Source organism: Oncorhynchus nerka, linkage group LG6 (genome assembly GCF_034236695.1).
Source record: "Oncorhynchus nerka isolate Pitt River linkage group LG6, Oner_Uvic_2.0, whole genome shotgun sequence".
NCBI lineage: Eukaryota > Metazoa > Chordata > Actinopteri > Salmoniformes > Salmonidae > Oncorhynchus > Oncorhynchus nerka.
Window position 1 is genome coordinate 51,179,525 of NC_088401.1, and position 20,525 is coordinate 51,200,049.

Sequence of the window (20,525 nt, forward strand, 5' to 3'; positions counted from 1 at the left end):
AACTAGCTATAAAAACGTCTACACTGGCTCTATAATGACTATTGAGCTAAAGACAGTAGTTTGAACGAGAGTTCGTATACGCTGCCTGAGAGCGGAGCAGACCTCTGCTGCTCATGACAGAAGTAGCGCTGTCAGCACACAGAGGTGCTGAAATGCTCATAAAGCGCAGGAGTGTTAAAATTACACCTTAGAACTTAGAATTGTACTTTTTTTTTTAAAGAAAAAAAGAAAATCAGCAGGCATAGTACAAAATCCGCAGCTAATCAGAAACGATACTACAGCCCTAAAATGAACACTGTTGACTAGACATAATTAATTAACCTAAATTCACCAGAACAAAAGAGTTGACATTTTCACAAAGGGCAATGTAGATAAAGATATATTCCAAGCCAATGTGCAATATAATTTAAACTCCAATAAACTCACCTCTAGTGGGGAGTCTGGTTCATCCAGGATGTTCTGTTCGTTCTGCATCCGCTGCATCGTCCCTGTAGAACTGGGGTCCATTATCAGTACGTTCTGACTACATGGTCTGGCGAACTGACAGTCACTCTTTCTGGAGTCAGTCGTCCTGCACACCTCGTAATTGTACACGTGCTGTAGAGTTCCTGTCCCCAAAGTGTCTGCGTAACGCGGTGGATAATACGGAATAACCGGGAGATTGGAATGATAGAGAATGCGAGACTGTCTCCATCTGTATATTTTCACTGATATAATAACCACTAAACATGTGATGAACAGAAATGAGACTACAGCCAAAGCCAAGACTAAGTAAAAAGTCAGGTTGTCATTGTATTCCTTGTCGTGCGTAAAGTCAGTGAACTCCGAGAGCACTTCAGGGAAGCTGTCCGCCACCGCCACGTTAACATTGACTGTAGCTGAACGAGAGGGCTGCCCGTTGTCCTCCACTACAACAACAAGCCTTTGTTTCACAGCATCTTTATCATTGACTTGGCGTAGTGTTCTTATTTCTCCATTCTGTAAACTCACTTCAAACAGCGCCCTGTCTGTCGCTTTCTGAAGTTTATATGAGAGCCAAGCATTCTGTCCAGAGTCCACATCAACAGCCACCACTTTGGTTACAAGATAGCCCACATCTGCTGAACGAGGCACCATTTCAGCGACCAGAGAGCTGCTAGTCTGGACTGGATACAGAACCTGAGGCGCGTTGTCGTTCTGGTCTTGGATCATTATTTTCACCGTCACATTGCTACTGAGTGGAGGAGAGCCTCCGTCTTGTGCCTTTACCACGAGTTTAAGTTGCTTGATTTGTTCGTAATCAAAGGAGCGTACAGCATGTAAAACTCCGGTTTCAGAGTTAATTGATATGTAAGTGGATACTGGAGTTCCACTGATCTGCGTGTCCTCCAGGAGGTACGAGATTCTCGCGTTCTGATTCCAGTCAGAGTCCCGCGCGCTGACAGTAAATATGGACATTCCAGGAGAGTTATTCTCTGTGACGTAAGCAGAGTAGGAGCTCTGATGAAAAAATGGAGCATTGTCATTTACGTCAGAGATTCTAAGGTGTAGTGTCCTGGCGCTAGAGAGAGGAGGCGAGCCAGAATCTGTCGCTGTAATAGTTATGTTGTATTCTGGTGTTGTTTCTCTGTCAAAAGCTACATCTGAGATCAACGTATAATAACTGCTTAACGACGATTTTATCTTGAACGAGTTCGTATCTACAGAGCATGTAATCTGTCCGTTTCTCTCTGAATCGGCATCTTTAACGTTTACAACGGCAATCGTGGTTCCAGCAGCAGCATCTTCAGACACAGGGCTAGTGAAAGACATGATGTTTATAACTGGGGCATTGTCATTTATGTCAACTATTTCTATGACAACTTTGCCGAGGTCTGTCAAACCACCTTGGTCTTTGGCCTCAACTCTAATTTCATATTTCTTATCTTTTTCAAAATCGATTTGTCCAACAACAGATATCTTGCCAGTTGTCTCATCAATGTCAAATATATCTGCCAAGATTTCATTCAAATTCGAAAAATAATACATCACTATACCATTGGAACCACTATCTGCATCACTAGCATTAACGGTTGTAATATAGGTTCCTTTCGGTGCGTTTTCCATCACAGTAGCCCTGTACACTGACTGGTTAAACACAGGGGCATTATCATTGGCATCTAGGACAGTGATCTCTATATTTACTGTGCCAGATCTCTGCGGATTCCCACCGTCTACAGCGATTAGCTTTAAAGAGAGATGAGGATTCTCTTCTCTATCCAAAGGCTTTTGTAAAATCATTTCTGCAAATTTACTTCCATCAGGATTCGAATGTTGTTTCAGAACGAAATTGTCATTTTGAGTTAAAACATACTCCTGTAGACCATTAACTCCCACATCGGGATCCTTTGCACTCTCCAGCACAAAACGAGAGCCAAGAGTAGCAGATTCGCTGATTTCAAATTTAATATGATTATTCTTAAAAATAGGTGAATGGTCATTTACATCCACAATTTCAACTGTAACACGATGTAATTCGATTGGATTTTCTAGAATAATTTCAAAGCTGAAGCTACACGGAGTTACGTGGCCACAAAGCTGCTCTCGGTCTATTCTCTCACTCACGACTAGAATCCCTTTGTCTGTCTTCAGCTCTGTGTACTGAACGCTTTCCCCGGTCACGATACGGGCCCGGCCCGCTCGGAGCCGTTTTAAATCTAACCCCAGGTCTTGAGCCACGTTACCGATAATAGAGCCTTTCTTCATCTCCTCCGGAATAGAATAACGGATTTGACCACTGACAATATGACTGAAATACAGGAGAAAAAAAAGTACTTGCCATCGCAGTCCGCAGCATAAACTCCACTTTACGCATCTAGGTTGAAGGAATCCTTCAGATGCCATAGCCAACAAAGATAAATCCAACACGAATATTCCTTATAGCCTACTGTATCCTCAAACGGTGAGAAAAGAGATTACTGATAGTGAAAGTGCTATTTTAATGCAGGCTATTTCTTAACATATCTGTTTGAGCGAGTGATTCTCTGTAGTGCCCCGCCTCGTATGGAGCGCAGTCTCTCTTTCTACTCTGGAGCGCAGTGATAGGAGAGGGGGGGACGGGACTCTACTGACTGACAACATTGGACAGAAATTATTTCACTGATCAACAGCGGCACTCAGAGTCAAAAACATGAACACCAGATACGTGGACATATACAACTGGGTAGAAATGATTCATAAGTGTACAGCACTGTACTAAAATAATACAAAAAACGCCCCGTACAATTACTAAAATAACGATGACCATCAGGGTGAACGGTAATCACTTGATTGTAAAACATGCCACCATATCATCTAAACCTTAGTTTAGATCGTGGGTAAAGATGTTCCATGGATACGGCGCACAAAACCATTATTGAACAGTACGGCAACATGCATACAGTATGTCGCACTGGTTGAGAGTATTTTGCTTGGTACAGAACTAGCTATAAAAACGTCTACACTGGCTCTATTAATGACTATTGAGCTAAAGACAGTAGTTTGAACGAGAGTTCGTATACGCTGCCTGAGAGCGGAGCAGACCTCTGCTGCTCATGACAGAAGTAGCCCTGTCAGCACACAGAGGTGCTGAAATGCTCATAAAGCGCAGGAGTGTTAAAATTACACCTTAGAACTTAGAATTGTACTTTTTTTTTTAAAGAAAAAAAGAAAATCAGCAGGCATAGTACAAAATCCGCAGCTAATCAGAAACGATACTACAGCCCTAAAATGAACACTGTTGACTAGACATAATTAATGAACCTAAATTCACCAGAACAAAAGAGTTTACATTTTCACAAAGGGCAATGTAGATAAAGATATATTCCAAGCCAATGTGCAATATAATTTAAACTCCAATAAACTCACCTCTATTGGGGAGTCTGGTTCATCCAGGATGTTCTGTTCGTTCTGCATCCGCTGCATCGTCCCTGTAGAACTGGTATCCATTATCAGTACGTTCTGACTACATGGTCTGGCGAACTGACAGTCACTCTTTCTGGAGTCAGTCGTCCTGCACACCTCGTAATTGTACACGTGCTGTAGAGTTCCTGTCCCCAAAGTGTCTGCGTAACGCGGTGGATAATACGGAATAACCGGGAGATTGGAATGATAGAGAATGCGAGACTGTCTCCATCTGTATATTTTCACTGATATAATAACCACTAAACATGTGATGAACAGAAATGAGACTACAGCCAAAGCCAAGACTAAGTAAAAAGTCAGGTTGTCATTGTATTCCTTGTCGTGGGTAAAGTCAGTGAACTCCGAGAGCACTTCAGGGAAGCTGTCCGCCACCGCCACGTTAACATTGACTGTAGCTGAACGAGAGGGCTGCCCGTTGTCCTCCACTACAACAGTGAGCCTTTGTTTCACAGCATCTTTATCATTGACTTGGCGTAGTGTTCTTATTTCGCCATTCTGTAAACCCACTTCAAACAGTGCCCTGTCTGTCGCTTTCTGAAGTTTATATGAGAGCCAAGCATTCTGTCCAGAGTCCACATCAACAGCCACCACTTTAGTCACAAGATAGCCCACATCTGCTGAACGAGGCACCATTTCAGCGACCAGAGAGCTGCTAGTCTGGACTGGATACAGAACCTGAGGCGCGTTGTCGTTCTGGTCTTGGATCATTATTTTCACCGTCACATTGCTACTGAGAGGAGGAGAGCCTCCGTCTTGTGCCTTAACCACTAGTGTGAGCTGTTTGATTTGTTCATAATCAAAGGAGCGCACAGCATGTAAAACTCCGGTTTCAGAGTTAATGGATATGTAAGTGGATACTGGAGTTCCACTGATCTGCGTGTCCTCCAGGAGGTACGAGATTCTCGCGTTCTGATTCCAGTCAGAGTCCCGCGCGCTGACAGTAAATATGGACATTCCAGGAGAGTTATTCTCTGTGACGTAAGCAGAGTATGAGCTCTGATGAAACAATGGAGCATTGTCATTTACGTCAGAGATTCTAAGGTGTAGTGTCCTGGCGCTTGAGAGAGGAGGCGAGCCAGAATCTGTCGCTGTAATAGTTATGTTGTATTCTGGTGTTGTTTCTCTGTCAAAAGCTACATCTGAGATCAACGTATAATAACTGCTTAACGACGATTTTATCTTGAACGAGTTCGTATCTACAGAGCATGTAATCTGTCCGTTTCTCTCTGAATCGGCATCTTTAACGTTTACAACGGCAATCGTGGTTCCAGCAGCAGCATCTTCAGACACAGGGCTAGTGAAAGACATGATGTTTATAACTGGGGAATTGTCATTTATGTCAACTATTTCTATGACAACTTTGACGAGGTCTGTCAAACCACCTTGGTCTTTGGCCTCAACTCTAATGTCATATTTCTTATCTTTTTCAAAATCGATTTGTCCAACAACAGATATCTTGCCAGTTGTCTCATCAATGTCAAATATATCTGCCAAGTTTTCTTTCAAATTCGAAAAATAATACATCACTATACCATTGGAACCACTATCTGCATCACTAGCATTAACGGTTGTTACATAGGTTCCTTTCGGTGCGTTTTCCATCACAGTAGCCCTGTACACTGACTGGTTAAACACAGGCGCATTGTCATTGACATCTAGGACAGTGATCTCTATATTTACTGTGCCAGATCTCTGCGGATTCCCACCGTCTACAGCGATTAGCTTTAAAGAGAGATGAGGATTCTCTTCTCTATCCAAAGGCTTTTGTAAAATCATTTCTGCAAATTTACTTCCATCAGGATTCGAATGTTGTTTCAGAACGAAATTGTCATTTTGAGTTAAAACATACTCCTGTAGACCATTAACTCCCACATCGGGATCCTTTGCACTCTCCAGCACAAAACGAGAGCCAAGAGTAGCAGATTCGCTGATTTCAAATTTGATATGATTATTCTTAAAAATAGGTGAATGGTCATTTACATCCACAATTTCAACTGTAACACGATGTAATTCGATTGGATTTTCCAGAATAATTTCAAAGCTGAAGCTACACGGTGTGACGTCGCCACAAAGCTGCTCTCGGTCTATTCTCTCACTCACGACTAGAATCCCTTTGTCTGTCTTCAGCTCTGTGTACTGAACGCTTTCCCCGGTCACGATACGTGCCCGGCCCGCTCGGAGCCGTTTTAAATCTAACCCCAGGTCTTGAGCCACGTTACCGATAAGAGAGCCTTTCTTCATCTCCTCCGGAATAGAATAACGGATTTGACCACTGACAATATGACTGAGATACAGGAGAAAAATAAGTACTTGCCATCGCAGTCCGCAGCACAAACTCCATTTTACGCATCTAGGTTGAAGGAATCCTTCAGATGCCATAGCCAATAAAGATAAATCCAACACGAATATTCCTTATAGCCTACTGTATCCTCAAACGGTGAGAAAAGAGATTACTGATAGTGAAAGTGCTATTTTAATGCAGGCTATTTCTTAACGTATCTGTTTGAGCGAGTGATTCTCTGTAGTGCCCCGCCTCGTATGGAGCGCAGTCTCTTTTTCTACTCTGGAGCGCAGTGATAGGAGAGGGGGGGGCGGGACTCTACTGACTGACAACATTGGACAGAAATTATTTCACTGATCAACAGCGGCACTCAGAGTCAAAATCATGAACACCAGATACGTGGACATATACAACTGGGTAGAAATGATTAATAATTGTACAGCACTGTACTGCTATCTATAATGATACAAAAAACGCCCCGTACAATTACTAAAATAACGATGACCATCAGGGTGAACGGTAATCACTTGATTGTAAAACATGCCACCATATCATCTAAACCTTAGTTTAGATCGTGGGTAAAGATGTTCCATGGATACGTCGCACAAAACCATTATTGAACAGTACGGTAACATGCATACAGTATGTCGCACTGGTTGAGAGTATTTTGCTTGGTACAGAACTAGCTATAAAAACGGCTACACTGGCTCTATAATGACTATTGAGCTAAAGACAGTAGTTTGAACGAGAGTTCGTATACGCTGCCTGAGAGCGGAGCAGACCTCTGCTGCTCATGACAGAAGAAGCGCTGTCAGCACACAGAGGTGCTGAAATGCTCATAAAGCCCAGGAGTGTTAAAATTACACCATAGAACTTAGAATTGTAAATTCAAAATCATTTAAAAGAAAGAAAATCACTAGGCATAGTACAAAATCCGCAGCTAATCAGAAACGATACTACAGCCCTAAACTGAACACTGTTGACTAGACATAATTAATTAACCTAAATTCACCAGAACAAAATAGTTGACATTTTCACAAAGGGCAATGTAGATAAAGATGTATTCCAAGCCAATGTGCAATATAATTTAAACTCCAATAAACTCACCTCTAGTGGGGAGTCTGGTTCATCCAGGATGTTCTGTTCGTTCTGCATCCGCTGCATCGTCCCTGTAGAACTGGGGTCCATTATCAGTACGTTCTGACTACAGGGTCTGTCGAACTGACAGTCACTCTTTCTGGAGTCAGTCGTCCTGCACACCTCGTAATTGTACACGTGCTGTAGAGTTCCTGTCCCCAAAGTGTCTGCGTAACGCGGTGGATAATACGGAATAACCGGGAGGTTGGAATGATAGAGGATGCGAGACTGTCTCCATCTGTATATTTTCACTGATATAATAACCACTAAACATGTGATGAACAGAAATGAGACTACAGCCAAAGCCAAGACTAAGTAAAAAGTCAGGTTGTCATTGTATTCCTTGTCGTGCGTAAAGTCAGTGAACTCCGAGAGCACTTCAGGGAAGCTGTCCGCCACAGCCACGTTAACATTGACTGTAGCTGAACGAGAGGGCTGCCCATTGTCCTCCACTACAACAGTGAGCCTTTGTTTCACAGCATCTTTATCATTGACTTGGCGTAGTGTTCTTATTTCGCCATTCTGTAAGCCCACTTCAAACAGCGCCCTGTCTGTCGCTTTCTGAAGTTTATATGAGAGCCAAGCATTCTGTCCAGAGTCCACATCAACAGCCACCACTTTAGTCACAAGATAGCCCACATCTGCTGAACGAGGCACCATTTCAGCGACCAGAGAGCTGCTAGTCTGGACTGGATACAGAACCTGAGGCGCGTTGTCGTTCTGGTCTTGGATCATTATTTTCACCGTCACATTGCTACTGAGAGGAGGAGAGCCTCCGTCTTGTGCCTTAACCACGAGTTTAGCTGTTTGATTTGTTCATAATCAAAGGAGCGCACAGCATGTAAAACTCCGGTTTCAGAGTTAATGGATATGTAAGTGGATACTGGAGTTCCACTGATCTGCGTGTCCTCCAGGAGGTACGATTCTCGCGTTCTGATTCCAGTCAGAGTCCCGCGCGCTGACAGTAAATATGGACATTCCAGGAGAGTTATTCTCTGTGACGTAAGCAGAGTATGAGCTCTGATGAAACAATGGAGCATTGTCATTTACGTCAGAGATTCTAAGGTGTAAAGTCCTGGCGCTAGAGAGAGGAGGCGAGCCAGAATCTGTCGCTGTAATAGTTATGTTGTATTCTGGTGTTGTTTCTCTGTCAAACCCTTTATCTGATATCAACGTATAATAACTAGTTAACGACGATTTTATCTTGAACGAGTTCATCTATCTACAGAGCATGTAATCTGTCCGTTTCTCTCTGAATCGGCATCTTTAACGTTTACAACGGCAATCGTGGTTCCAGCAGCAGCATCTTCAGACACAGGGCTAGTGAAAGACATGATGTTTATAACTGGGGCATTGTCATTTATGTCAACTATTTCTATGACAACTTTGCTAGGTCTGTCAAACCACCTTGGTCTTTGGCCTCAACTCTAATGTCATATTTCTTGTCTTTTTCAAAATCGATTTGTCCAACAACAGATATCTTGCCAGTTGTCTCATCAATGTCAAATATATCTGCCAAGTTTTCTTTCAAATTCGAAAAATAATACATCACTATACCATAGGAACCACTGTCTGCATCACTAGCATTAACGGTTGTAATATAGGTTCCTTTCGGTGCATTTTCCATCACAGTAGCCCTGTACACTGACTGGTTAAACACAGGGGCATTATCATTGGCATCTAGGACAGTGATCTCTATATTTACTGTGCCAGATCTCTGCGGATTCCCACCGTCTACAGCGATTAGCTTTAAAGAGAGATGAGGATTCTCTTCTCTATCCAAAGGCTTTTGTAAAATCATTTCTGCAAATTTACTTCCATCAGGATTCGAATGTTGTTTCAGAACGAAATTGTCATTTTGAGTTAAAACATACTCCTGTAGACCATTAACTCCCACATCGGGATCCTTTGCACTCTCCAGCACAAAACGAGAGCCAAGAGTAGCAGATTCGCTGATTTCAAATTTGATATGATTATTCTTAAAAATAGGTGAATGGTCATTTACATCCACAATTTCAACTGTAACACGATGTAATTCGATTGGATTCTCCAGAATAATTTCAAAGCTGAAGCTACACGGTGTGACGTCGCCACAAAGCTGCTCTCGGTCTATTCTCTCACTCACGACTAGAATCCCTTTGTCTGTCTTCAGCTCTGTGTACTGCATGCTTTCTCCGGTCACGATACGGGCCCGGCCCGCTCGGAGCCGTTTCAAATCTAACCCCAGGTCTTGAGCCACGTTACCGATAAGAGAGCCTGTCTTCATCTCCTCCGGAATGGAATAACGGATTTGTCCACTGACAATATGACTGAGATACAGGATAAAAATGAGTACCTGCCACCGTTGTCCACACAAACGCCATCTTACACATTTAGGTTGAAGGAATCCTTCAAATTCCATAGCCAACAAATAATACAATCCACAAGAATATTCCGTAAAGGGTATCCTCAGAAACAGTGAGCAAATACTAGTTGACGCTTCGATTCAATCGAGCCTATTTTCACTGTCCTTTTCTGATCTATGTAAATAATGGATCAGAGCGAAAATATTTCTGTCGAGCCCCGCCTCGTATGAAGCGCAGAGTCTCTCCCTTTCCTCTGGTGGAACGCAGTGATAGGGGAGGGGGCTCCAGTGATTGACAACACTGGACAGAAATTATTTCACTGATCAACAGCGGCCCTCAGAGTCCAAAACATTTTTTTTTAAATGTGCAACGGTGTAGTAATGATTCAACATTGTCCAGCACCATTTTCTTTCCAAAATGTCACAATTAGGAGGACTGTGTTATGTGCATGACCAATCAAAGTACATGCCATGTCAATTGCTAAAATAACACCAACAGGGAACATAGCCTAATCATTTGATACTGGAACATGAGACTAAATCTCCTAAGCCCTAGATTTGATCGTGCATAAAACTTTTCCATGGAACAGACGTACAAACCACTACTGAAAATACAGTAAAATATCTGTATTGAGAGATGTTTGGTTGGTATAGGACTAACCGTAAACACGGATGAAAATGTTTAGTGACTCTTGATCAATTTAGACACAAATTGGAAAAGGTATAGCATACAGTATAGCATATATGATATTCTTTATCTCTTTACACCTGTACGTATAAGGTAGTAGTTGTGGAATTGTTAGGTTAGATTACTCGTTGGTTATTACTGCATTGTCGGAACTAGAAGCACAAGCATTTCGCTACACTCGCATTAACATCTGCTAACCATGTGTATATGACAAATACAATTTGATTTGATTTGATTTAAGAAGTGTCGCTGTCCATACAGTGTGGTTCTGAAATGGCATTTCAACGCTACATCCTTACTATTGTAGCACTTGGTATTCTTGTTCAGTTCGAAGTCAGTTCCTACCAACTCAGCAGGCATACATTCACAAGCCAAATCTAAACAGTAAAACACGTAGTAGCTGATATAAATTTAATCCTACAGAGATGAGCAGAAAGGGAGCCAACCGAGTAAATTAGCCAAGCACCAGAGAACAATAGTTGAAAAATTACACATTCCAGAAATGTATTCCAAAATAATGGACTAAGTTAAAAAATGTCCAAAAGACTCACCTCTAGTGGGGAGTCTGGTTCATCCAGGATGTTCTGTTCACTCTGCATCCGCTGCATCGTCCCTGTAGAACTGGGGTCCATTATCAGTACGTTCTGACTACAGGGTCTGGCGAACTGACAGCCACTCTTTCTGGAGTCAGTCGTCCTGCACACCTCGTAATTGTACACGTGCTGTAGAGTTCCTGTCCCCAAAGTGTCTGCGTAACGCGGTGGATAATACGGAATAACCGGGAGGTTGGAATGATAGAGGATGCGAGACTGTCTCCATCTGTATATTTTCACTGATATAATAACCACTAAACACGTGATGAACAGAAATGAGACTACAGCCAAAGCCAAGACTAAGTAAAAAGTCAGGTTGTCGTTGTACTCCTTGTCGTGCGTAAAGTCAGTGAACTCCGAGAGCACTTCAGGGAAGCTGTCCGCCACCGCCACGTTAACATTGACTGTAGCTGAACGAGAGGGCTGCCCGTTGTCCTCCACTACAACAGTGAGCCTTTGTTTCACAGCATCTTTATCACTGACTTGGCGTATAGTTCTTATTTCCCCATTCTGCAAGCCCACTTCAAACAGCGCCCTGTCTGTCGCTTTCAGCACTTTGTAAGAGAGCCAGGCATTCTGTCCAGAGTCCACATCAACAGCCACCACTTTAGTCACAAGATAGCCCACATCTGCTGAACGAGGAACCATTTCAGCCACCAGGGAGCTGCTAGTCTGGACAGGGTACAGAACCTGAGGCGCGTTGTCATTCTGATCTTGAATGAAGATGTTGACACTCACATTGCTACCGAGTGGAGGAGAGCCTCCATCTTGCGCCTTAACCTCGAGTTTCAGCTGTTTTATTTGTTCATAATCAAAGGAGCGCACAGCATGTAAAACTCCGGTTTCAGAGTTAATTGATATATAAGTAGAGACTGGAGTTCCGCTGATCTGCGTGTCCTCCAACAGGTACGATATTCTCGCGTTCTGGTTCCAGTCAGAGTCCCGCGCGCTGACAGTAAATATGGACATTCCAGGAGAGTTATTCTCTGTGACGTAAGCAGAGTAGGTGCCTTTATCGAACAATGGGGCATTGTCATTTACGTCAGAGATTCTCAGGAGTAAAGTCCTGGCGCTAGAGAGAGGAGGCGAACCCGAATCTGTCGCTGTTATAGTTATGTTGTATTCCGGTGTTGTTTCTCTGTCAAACCCTTTATCAGAGATCAAATTGTAATAACTAGTTAAGGATGATTTTATCTTGAATGGGAGGTTATCATCTATAGAGCATGTAATCTGCCCATTTCTCTCTGAATCAGCGTCTTTTACATTTATAACGGCTACCGTGGTTCCAGGATGAGCATCTTCAGACACAGGGCTGGAGAAAGACATGACGTTTATAACTGGTGCGTTGTCATTTATGTCAAGAACTTCAATTACAACTTTACTAGAGTCTGTTAAACCACCCTGATCTTTAGCCTCTACTCTAACCTCGTATTTCTTATCTTTCTCATAGTCTACCTGTCCCGAAACAGATATGATTCCTGTTTTCTCGTCTATTATGAAAATATCAGCAATGCTCCCCTTCAACTTCGAAAAGCTATATGTGATTTGTCCATTTGTGCCACTGTCTGCGTCACTTGCATTCACGGTTGTAATATAGGTGCCTTTCAGTGCGTTTTCCATCACAGCAGCCCTGTACACCGATTGGTTAAACACAGGCGAATTGTCATTGGCATCTAGGACAGTGATCTCGATATTTACTGTGCCAGATCTCTGCGGATTTCCACCGTCTACAGCGATTAGCTTTAAAGAGAGACGAGGATACTCCTCTCTATCTAATTGTTTCTGGAGGAACATCTCTGCATATTTACTACCGTCTGGATTCGCATGCTGTTTTAGAATGAAATTATCATTGTGAGTTAAAACATAATTCTGTAGGGCGTTGAGCCCTACATCTGGGTCCTCTGCACTTTCCAACAGAAATCGCGACCCAACCGTAGCCGATTCGCTGATTTCAAAATGTATATATTTATTTGGGAAAGCAGGAGCATGATCATTTACATCTAGAATCTCCACAGTAATACGATGCAGCTCAATAGGATTCTCTAGAATCATTTCGAAGCTGAAGCTACACGGTGTGACGTCGCCACAAAGCTGCTCTCGGTCTATTCTCTCACTCACGACTAGAATCCCTTTGTCCGTCTTCAGCTCTGTGTACTGAATGCTTTCTCCGGTCACGATACGGGCCCGGCCCGCTCGGAGCCGTTTCAAATCTAACCCCAGGTCTTGAGCTACGTTACCGATAAGAGAGCCTTTCTTCATCTCCTCCGGAATGGAATACCGGATTTGTCCACTGACAGTATGACTGAGATAGAGGAGAAAAATGAGTACCTGCCACCGTAGTCCACTAAAACGCCATCTTACGCATTTGGGTTGAATGAATCCTTCAAATTCCATAGCCAACAAATAATACAATCCACAAGAATATTCCGTAAAGGGTATCCTCAGAAACAGTGAGCAAATACTAGTTGACGCTTCGATTCAATTGAGCCTATTTTCACTGTCCTTTTCTGATCTATGTTAACAATGGATCAGAGCGAAAATCATTCTGTCGAGCTCCGCCTCGTATGAAGCGCAGAGTCTCTCCCTTTCCTCTGGTGGAACGCAGTGATAGGGGAGGGGGCTCCAGTGATTGACAACACTGGACAGAAATTATTTCACTGATCAACAGCGGCCCTCAGAGTCCAAAACATGTAGAAAAAAAATGTACAGCTGTGTAGAAATTATTCAACATTGTCCATCACTATTTTCTTTCCAAAATGTCACAATTAAAAGCGATGTGGTACGTGCATGAACTATCTAAAAACATGCCATGTCCAATTGCTAAAATAACACCAACAGGGAACATAGCCTAATCATTTGATACTGGAACATGAGACTATATCTTCTAAGCCCTAGATTTGATCGTGCATAAAACTTTTCCATGGAACAGACGTACAAACCACTACTGAAAAATACAGTATAATATCTGTATTGAGAGATGTTTGGTTGGTATAGGACTAACCGTAAACACGGATGAAAATGTTTAGTGACTCTTGATCAATTTAGACAGCAGTTGGAAAAGGTATAGCATACACCATATGAAATAAGTGTCGCTGTCCATACAGTGTGGTTCTGAATAGGCATTTCAACGCTACATCCTTATTATTGTAGCACTTGGTATTCTTGTTCAGTTCGAAGTCAGTTCCTACCAACTCAGCAGGCATACATTCACAAGTCAAATCTAACAGTAAAACGCGGAGTAGCTGATATAAGTGTAACCCTACAGAGATGAGCAGAAAGGGAGCCAACCAAGTAAATTAGCCAAGCACCAGAGCACAATAGTTGAAAAAAGACACATTCCAGAAATCTATTCCAAAACAATGTGCTAAATTATAAAATGTCCAATTAACTCACCTCTAGTGGGGAGTCTGGTTCATGCAGGATGTTCTGTTCGTTCTGCATCCGCTGCATCGTCCCTGTTGAACTGGGGTCCATTATCAGTACGTTCTGACTACAGGGTCTGGCGAACTGACAGTCACTCTTTCTGGAGTCAGTCGTCCTGCACACCTCGTAATTGTACACGTGCTGTAGAGTTCCTGTCCCCAAAGTGTCTGCGTAACGCGGTGGATAATACGGAATAACCGGGAGGTTGGAATGATAGAGGATGCGAGACTGTCTCCATCTGTATATTTTTACTGATAAAATAACCACTAAACATGTGATGAATAGAAATGAGACTACAGCCAAAGCCAAGACTAAGTAAAAAGTCAGGTTGTCATTGTATTCCTTGTCGTGCGTAAAGTCAGTGAACTCCGAGAGCACTTCAGGGAAGCTGTCCGCCACCGCCACGTTAACATTGACTGTAGCTGAACGAGAGGGCTGCCCGTTGTCCTCCACTACAACAGTGAGCCTTTGTTTCACAACATCTTTATCATTGACTTGGCGTATAGTTCTTATTTCTCCATTCTGTAAACCCACTTCAAACAGCGCCCTGTCTGTCGCTTTCTGAAGTTTGTACGAGAGCCAGGCATTCTGTCCAGAGTCCACATCAACAGCCACCACTTTAGTCACAAGATAGCCCACATCTGCTGAACGAGGAACCATTTCAGCCACCAGGGAGCTGCTAGTCTGGACTGGGTACAGAACCTGAGGCGCGTTGTCATTCTGATCTTGGATGAAGATGTTGACACTCACATTGCTACCGAGTGGAGGAGAGCCTCCATCTTGTGCCTTAACCACGAGTTTAAGTTGTTTTATTTGTTCATAATCAAAGGAGCGCACAGCATGTAAAACTCCGGTTTCAGAGTTAATGGATATATAAGTAGAGACTGGAGTTCCGCTGATCTGCGTGTCTTCCAACAGGTACGATATTCTCGCGTTCTGGTTCCAGTCAGAGTCCCGCGCGCTGACAGTAAATATGGACATTCCAGGAGAGTTATTCTCTGTGACGTAAGCAGAGTAGGTGCCTTTATCGAACAATGGGGCATTGTCATTTACGTCAGAGATTCTCAGGTGTAAAATCCTGGCGCTAGAGAGAGGAGGCGAACCAGAATCTGTCGCTGTTATAGTTATGTTGTATTCCGGTGTTGTTTCTCTGTCAAACCCTTTATCAGAGATCAAATTGTAATAACTAGTTAAGGATGATTTTATCTTGAATGGGAGGTTATCATCTATAGAGCATGTAATCTGCCCATTTTTCTCTGAATCAGCGTCTTTGACGTTTATAACGGCTACCGTGGTTCCAGGAGGAGCATCTTCAGACACAGGGCTGGAGAAAGACATGACGTTTATAACTGGTGCGTTGTCATTAATGTCAAGAACTTCAATGACAACTTCACTAGAGTCTGTTAAACCACCCTGATCTTTAGCCTCTACTCTAACCTCGTATTTCTTATCTTTCTCGTAATCTACCTGTCCCGAAACAGATATGATTCCTGTTTTCTCGTCTATTATGAAAATATCAGCAATGCTCCCCTTCAACTTCGAAAAGCTATATGTGATTTGTCCATTTGTGCCACTGTCTGCATCACTTGCATTCACGGTTGTGATATAGGTGCCTTTCAGTGCGTTTTCCATCACAGCAGCCCTGTACACTGACTGGTTAAACACAGGCGCATTGTCATTCACATCCAGGACAGTGATCTCTATATTTACTGTGCCAGATCTCTGCGGATTTCCACCGTCTACAGCGATTAGCTTTAAAGAGAGACGAGGATGCTCCTCTCTATCCAATGGTTTCTGGAGAACCATCTCAGCATATTTACTACCGCCTGGATTCGCATGCTGTTTTAGAATGAAGTTATCATTGTGAGTTAAAACATAATTTTGTAGGGCGTTGAGCCCTACATCTGGGTCCTCTGCACTTTCCAGCAGAAATCGCGACCCAACTGTAGCCGATTCGCTGATTTCAAAATGTATATATTTATTTGGGAAAGCAGGAGCATGATCATTTACATCTAGAATCTCCACAGTAATACGATGCAGCTCAATAGGATTCTCTAGAATCATTTCGAAGCTGAAGCTACACGGTGTGACGTCGCCACAAAGCTGCTCTCGGTCTATTCTCTCACTCACGACTAGAATCCCTTTGTCTGTCTTCAGCTCTGTGTAATGAATGCTTTCTCCCGTCACGATACGGGCCCGGCCCGCTCGGAGCCGTTTCAAATCTAACCCCAGGTCTTGAGCCACGTTACCGATAAGAGAGCCTTTCTTCATCTCCTCCGGAATTGAATAACGGATTTGGCCACTGACAACATGACTAAAATACAGAACAAAAATCAATACTTGCCACCGCAGTCCACACAAACACCATTGTAGGCATTTAGATTGAAGGAATCCTTCAAATGCCATCGCTAACAAATAATAAATCCAACACGAATATTGCTTATACTGGATCCAGAGTAAAGGTGAGGAAATAAGTAGATGTTTCGCTTTAACCCGGCCAATTTTCACTATATCTTTCTTATATACTGATCAGAGCGAGTGTGTCTGTCTCGTGCCCCGCCTGGTATGAAGCGCAGAGAGTTTTTCCGTCTCCTCTGGTCGAGCGCAGTGATTAGGAGAGGGGACTCCACTGACTGACAACACTGGACAGAATTTATTTCACTGATCAACAGCGGCCCTCAGAGTATCAAACATGAACACCAGATGAAATTTGAACATGCAAAACCGTTCATAGATTATTTTAAACACTGGACAGTATTATTTGATTTCCAAAATAATCCAAATCATATTGTCTTAACACTTCCTGTTTCTGGAATCGAAATAAATGCAGTTTTCATCTCTACATTACAATGACCAAAAAAGTAAGCAAATTACTGTTTTATAGCCTACTAAAAATGTCACTATCCCATCGACATCTAATTGGATCATGCGTAAAAGTGTATTCCACAACCGTACAAACCACGACTGAACACAACAAACCAACATCGATGTAGGTTGAAAGTAACATGCATCGTAAAGGCTCAAATCTATAGAGACAGTTGTTCAATAGACAGAGGTAAAAGAACAAGGGAGGGAAGAGCACAGCGCGTGAGAGCGAGGCAGCCGCTGTATAAAGTACCTGTCCACAAAGGGCGGTGCTGAAACGAGATGAATGCGCAACAGAGTAACGAATAGGCCTATATCACAGGCAAATTTGTTCAGTTCGAAATACATTTCTAGAAGGTCAGCAGACATACAACTCAGCACACATACAACACGAACCTAAAGCTTTTCATAGGTGAAAAAAAATGTACAATCCTTGATTTACCGCTATAATATTGCAAAGAGAGAGAGCAACCGCAACCTCTGAGATACAGATAGAAAGATTCAAGCAGCAGAGGAGAATAGTTGGAAATTGAAAATGGGCACATTGTTAATAAGATGTACTCCAACAAAATGTGCTACGTTATTTAAAATCCAAAAAGACTCACCTCTAGTGGGGAGTCTGGTTCATCCAGGATGTTCTGTTCACTCTGCATCCGATGCATCGTCCCTGTAGAACTGGGGTCCATTATCAGTACGTTCTGACTACAGGGTCTGGCGAATTGACAGTCACTCTTTCTTGAGTCAGTCGTCCTGCACACCTCGTAATTGTACACGTGCTGTAGAGTTCCTGTCCCCAAAGTGTCTGCGTAACGCGGTGGATAATACGGAATAACCGGGAGATTGGAATGATAGAGGATGCGAGACTGTCTCCATCTGTATATTTTCACTGATATAATAACCACTAAACATGTGATGAATAGAAATGAGACTACAGCCAAAGCCAAGACTAAGTAAAAAGTCAGGTTGTCATTGTATTCCTTGTCATTCGTAAAGTCAGTGAACTCCGAGAGCACTTCAGGGAAGCTGTCCGCCACCGCCACGTTAACATTGACTGTAGCTGAACGAGAGGGCTGCCCGTTGTCCTCCACTACCACAGTGAGCCTTTGTTTCACAGCATCTTTATCATTGACTTGGCGTATAGTTCTTATTTCCCCATTCTGTAAACCCACTTCAAACAGCGCCCTGTCTGTCGCTTTCTGCAGTTTGTACGAGAGCCAGGAATTTTGTCCAGAGTCCATATCAACAGCCACCACTTTAGTCACAAGATAGCCCACATCTGCTGAACGAGGCACCATTTCAGCCACCAGAGAGCTGCTAGTCTGGACTGGATACAGAACCTGAGGAGCGTTGTCGTTCTGGTCTTGGATGAAGAAGTTGACACTTACGTTGCTACTAAGTGGAGGAGAGCCTCCATCTTGCGCCTTAACCACTAGCGTGAGCTGTTTTATTTGTTCATAATCAAAGGAGCGCACAGCATGTAAAACTCCGGTTTCAGAGTTAATGGATATGTAAGTAGAGACTGGAGTTCCACTGATCTGCGTGTCCTCCAAGAGGTACGAGATTCTCGCGTTCTGATTCCAGTCAGAGTCCCGCGCGCTGACAGTAAATATGGACATTCCAGGAGAGTTATTCTCTGTGACATAAGCAGAGTAGGTGCCTTTATCGAACAATGGGGCATTGTCATTTACGTCAGAGATTCTAAGGTGTAGTGTCCTGGCGCTAGAGAGAGGAGGTGAACCAGAATCGGTCGCTGTTATGGTTATGTTGTATTCTGGTGTTGTTTCTCTGTCAAAACCAATATCTGACATCAACGTATAATAACTACTTAAAGAAGATTTGATCTTGAACGGGAGGTTAGTATCTATAGAGCATGTAATCTGTCCGTTTCTCTCTGAATCAGCGTCTTTTACATTTATAACGGCTACCGTGGTTCCAGGAGGAGCATCTTCAGACACAGGGCTGGAGAAAGACATGACGTTTATAACTGGTGCGTTGTCATTTATGTCAAGAACTTCAATTACAACTTTACTAGAGTCTGTTAAACCACCCTGATCTTTAGCCTCTACTCTGACCTCGTATTTCTTATCTTTCTCATAATCTATCTGGCCTGAAACAGAAATAGAACCGGTCGACATATCAATGGTAAATATATCAACTATATTCCCTTTCAACTTTGAAAAATAGTAGGAAATATGTCCGTTCGATCCACTATCTGCATCGCTTGCATTCACGGTTGTAATATAAGTGCCCGTTGGAGCTTTTTCCATCACAGCAGCCCTGTACACTGACTGGTTAAACACGGGAGCATTGTCATTGGCATCTAGGACATTGATCTCTATATTTACTGTGCCAGATTTCTGTGGATTTCCACCGTCTACAGCGACTAGCTTTAAAGAGAGATGAGGATGCTCCTCTCTGTCTAACGGTTTCTGGAGGACCATCTCTGCATATTTACTGCCGTCTGGATTCGTATGTTGCTTTAGAACAAAATTATGGTTGGGAGTTAACATGTAATTTTGTAGGGCGTTAAGTGTTACATCGGGATCCACTGCACTCTCTAGTAGAAATCTCGCGCCGACAGTAGCTGACTCGCTAATTTCAAATTGTACGTCTTTTATGGGAAATGCAGGAGCATGGTCATTTACATCTAGAATTTCCACTGTAATACGATGCAGCTCGATGGGATTTTCTAGAATAATTTCGAAGCTGAAGCTACACGGTGTGACGTCGCCACAAAGCTGCTCTCGGTCTATTCTCTCACTCACGACTAGAATCCCTTTGTCTGTCTTCAGCTCTGTGTACTGAATGCTTTCTCCAGTCACGATACGGGCCCGGCCCACCCGGAGCCGTTTCAAATCTAACCCCAGGTCTTGAGCCACGTTACCGATAAGAGAGCCTGTCTTCATCTCCTCCGGAATGGAATACCGGATTTGGCAACTGGTAATATGAATAAAATACAGAATAAAAACCAGTACTTGCCACCGCAGTCCACACAAACGCCATTTTAGGCATTTAGATTGAAGGAATCCTTCAAATGCCATCGCTAACAAATAATAAATCCAACACGAATATTATTTTTACTGGATCCAGAGAAAAGGTGAGGAAATAAGTAGATGTTTCGCTTTAACCTAGCCTGTTTTTACGTAATAATTCATATTGATCAGAGCGAGTGTGTCTGTGTCTGTGTCTTGCCCCGCCTCGTATGAAGCGCAGAGAGTTTTTCCGTCTCCTCTGGTAGAGCGCAATGATATAGGGGAGGGGACGCCACTGACT

The 20,525-nt window shown here is 43.0% G+C and overlaps 7 protein-coding genes across 7 annotated transcripts in view; all 7 read right to left on the reverse strand.

Annotated features, from left to right (window-relative positions):
• LOC115130030 (protocadherin gamma-A11-like) overlaps window positions 1-20,525 on the reverse strand; it is a 198,381-nt gene that overhangs the window by 130,051 nt on the left and 47,805 nt on the right. The gene's annotated exons all lie outside the window — the stretch shown is intronic.
• On the reverse strand, window positions 39-3,009 carry LOC135572137 (protocadherin beta-4-like). Its single transcript, XM_065019165.1, has 3 exons — window positions 2,487-3,009; window positions 427-1,202; window positions 39-128 (listed from the first exon to the last, which is right to left on the reverse strand). Exons 1-3 carry the CDS (start codon window positions 2,860-2,862, stop codon window positions 39-41), a joined length of 1,242 nt encoding a protein of 413 aa, XP_064875237.1. The 5' UTR covers window positions 2,863-3,009.
• On the reverse strand, window positions 3,477-6,434 carry LOC135572138 (protocadherin beta-4-like). Its single transcript, XM_065019167.1, has 3 exons — window positions 5,925-6,434; window positions 3,865-4,640; window positions 3,477-3,566 (listed from the first exon to the last, which is right to left on the reverse strand). The coding sequence occupies exons 1-3, from the start codon at window positions 6,298-6,300 to the stop codon at window positions 3,477-3,479; spliced, it is 1,242 nt and encodes a 413-aa protein (XP_064875239.1). The 5' UTR covers window positions 6,301-6,434.
• LOC135572139 (protocadherin gamma-A6-like) lies at window positions 6,921-9,977 on the reverse strand. Its single transcript, XM_065019168.1, has 3 exons — window positions 9,368-9,977; window positions 7,310-8,085; window positions 6,921-7,010 (listed from the first exon to the last, which is right to left on the reverse strand). Exons 1-3 carry the CDS (start codon window positions 9,738-9,740, stop codon window positions 6,921-6,923), a joined length of 1,239 nt encoding a protein of 412 aa, XP_064875240.1. The 5' UTR covers window positions 9,741-9,977.
• On the reverse strand, window positions 10,899-13,503 carry LOC135572140 (protocadherin gamma-A3-like). The gene has a single exon (XM_065019169.1). The coding sequence runs from the start codon at window positions 13,356-13,358 to the stop codon at window positions 10,899-10,901; it is 2,460 nt and encodes an 819-aa protein (XP_064875241.1). The 5' UTR covers window positions 13,359-13,503.
• LOC115120995 (protocadherin gamma-A3-like) lies at window positions 14,349-16,924 on the reverse strand. The gene has a single exon (XM_065019137.1). It carries the CDS (start codon window positions 16,791-16,793, stop codon window positions 14,349-14,351), a length of 2,445 nt encoding a protein of 814 aa, XP_064875209.1. The 5' UTR covers window positions 16,794-16,924.
• Window positions 17,837-20,438, reverse strand: LOC115130034 (protocadherin gamma-A10-like). Its single transcript, XM_029660811.2, has one exon. The coding sequence runs from the start codon at window positions 20,291-20,293 to the stop codon at window positions 17,837-17,839; it is 2,457 nt and encodes an 818-aa protein (XP_029516671.2). The 5' UTR covers window positions 20,294-20,438.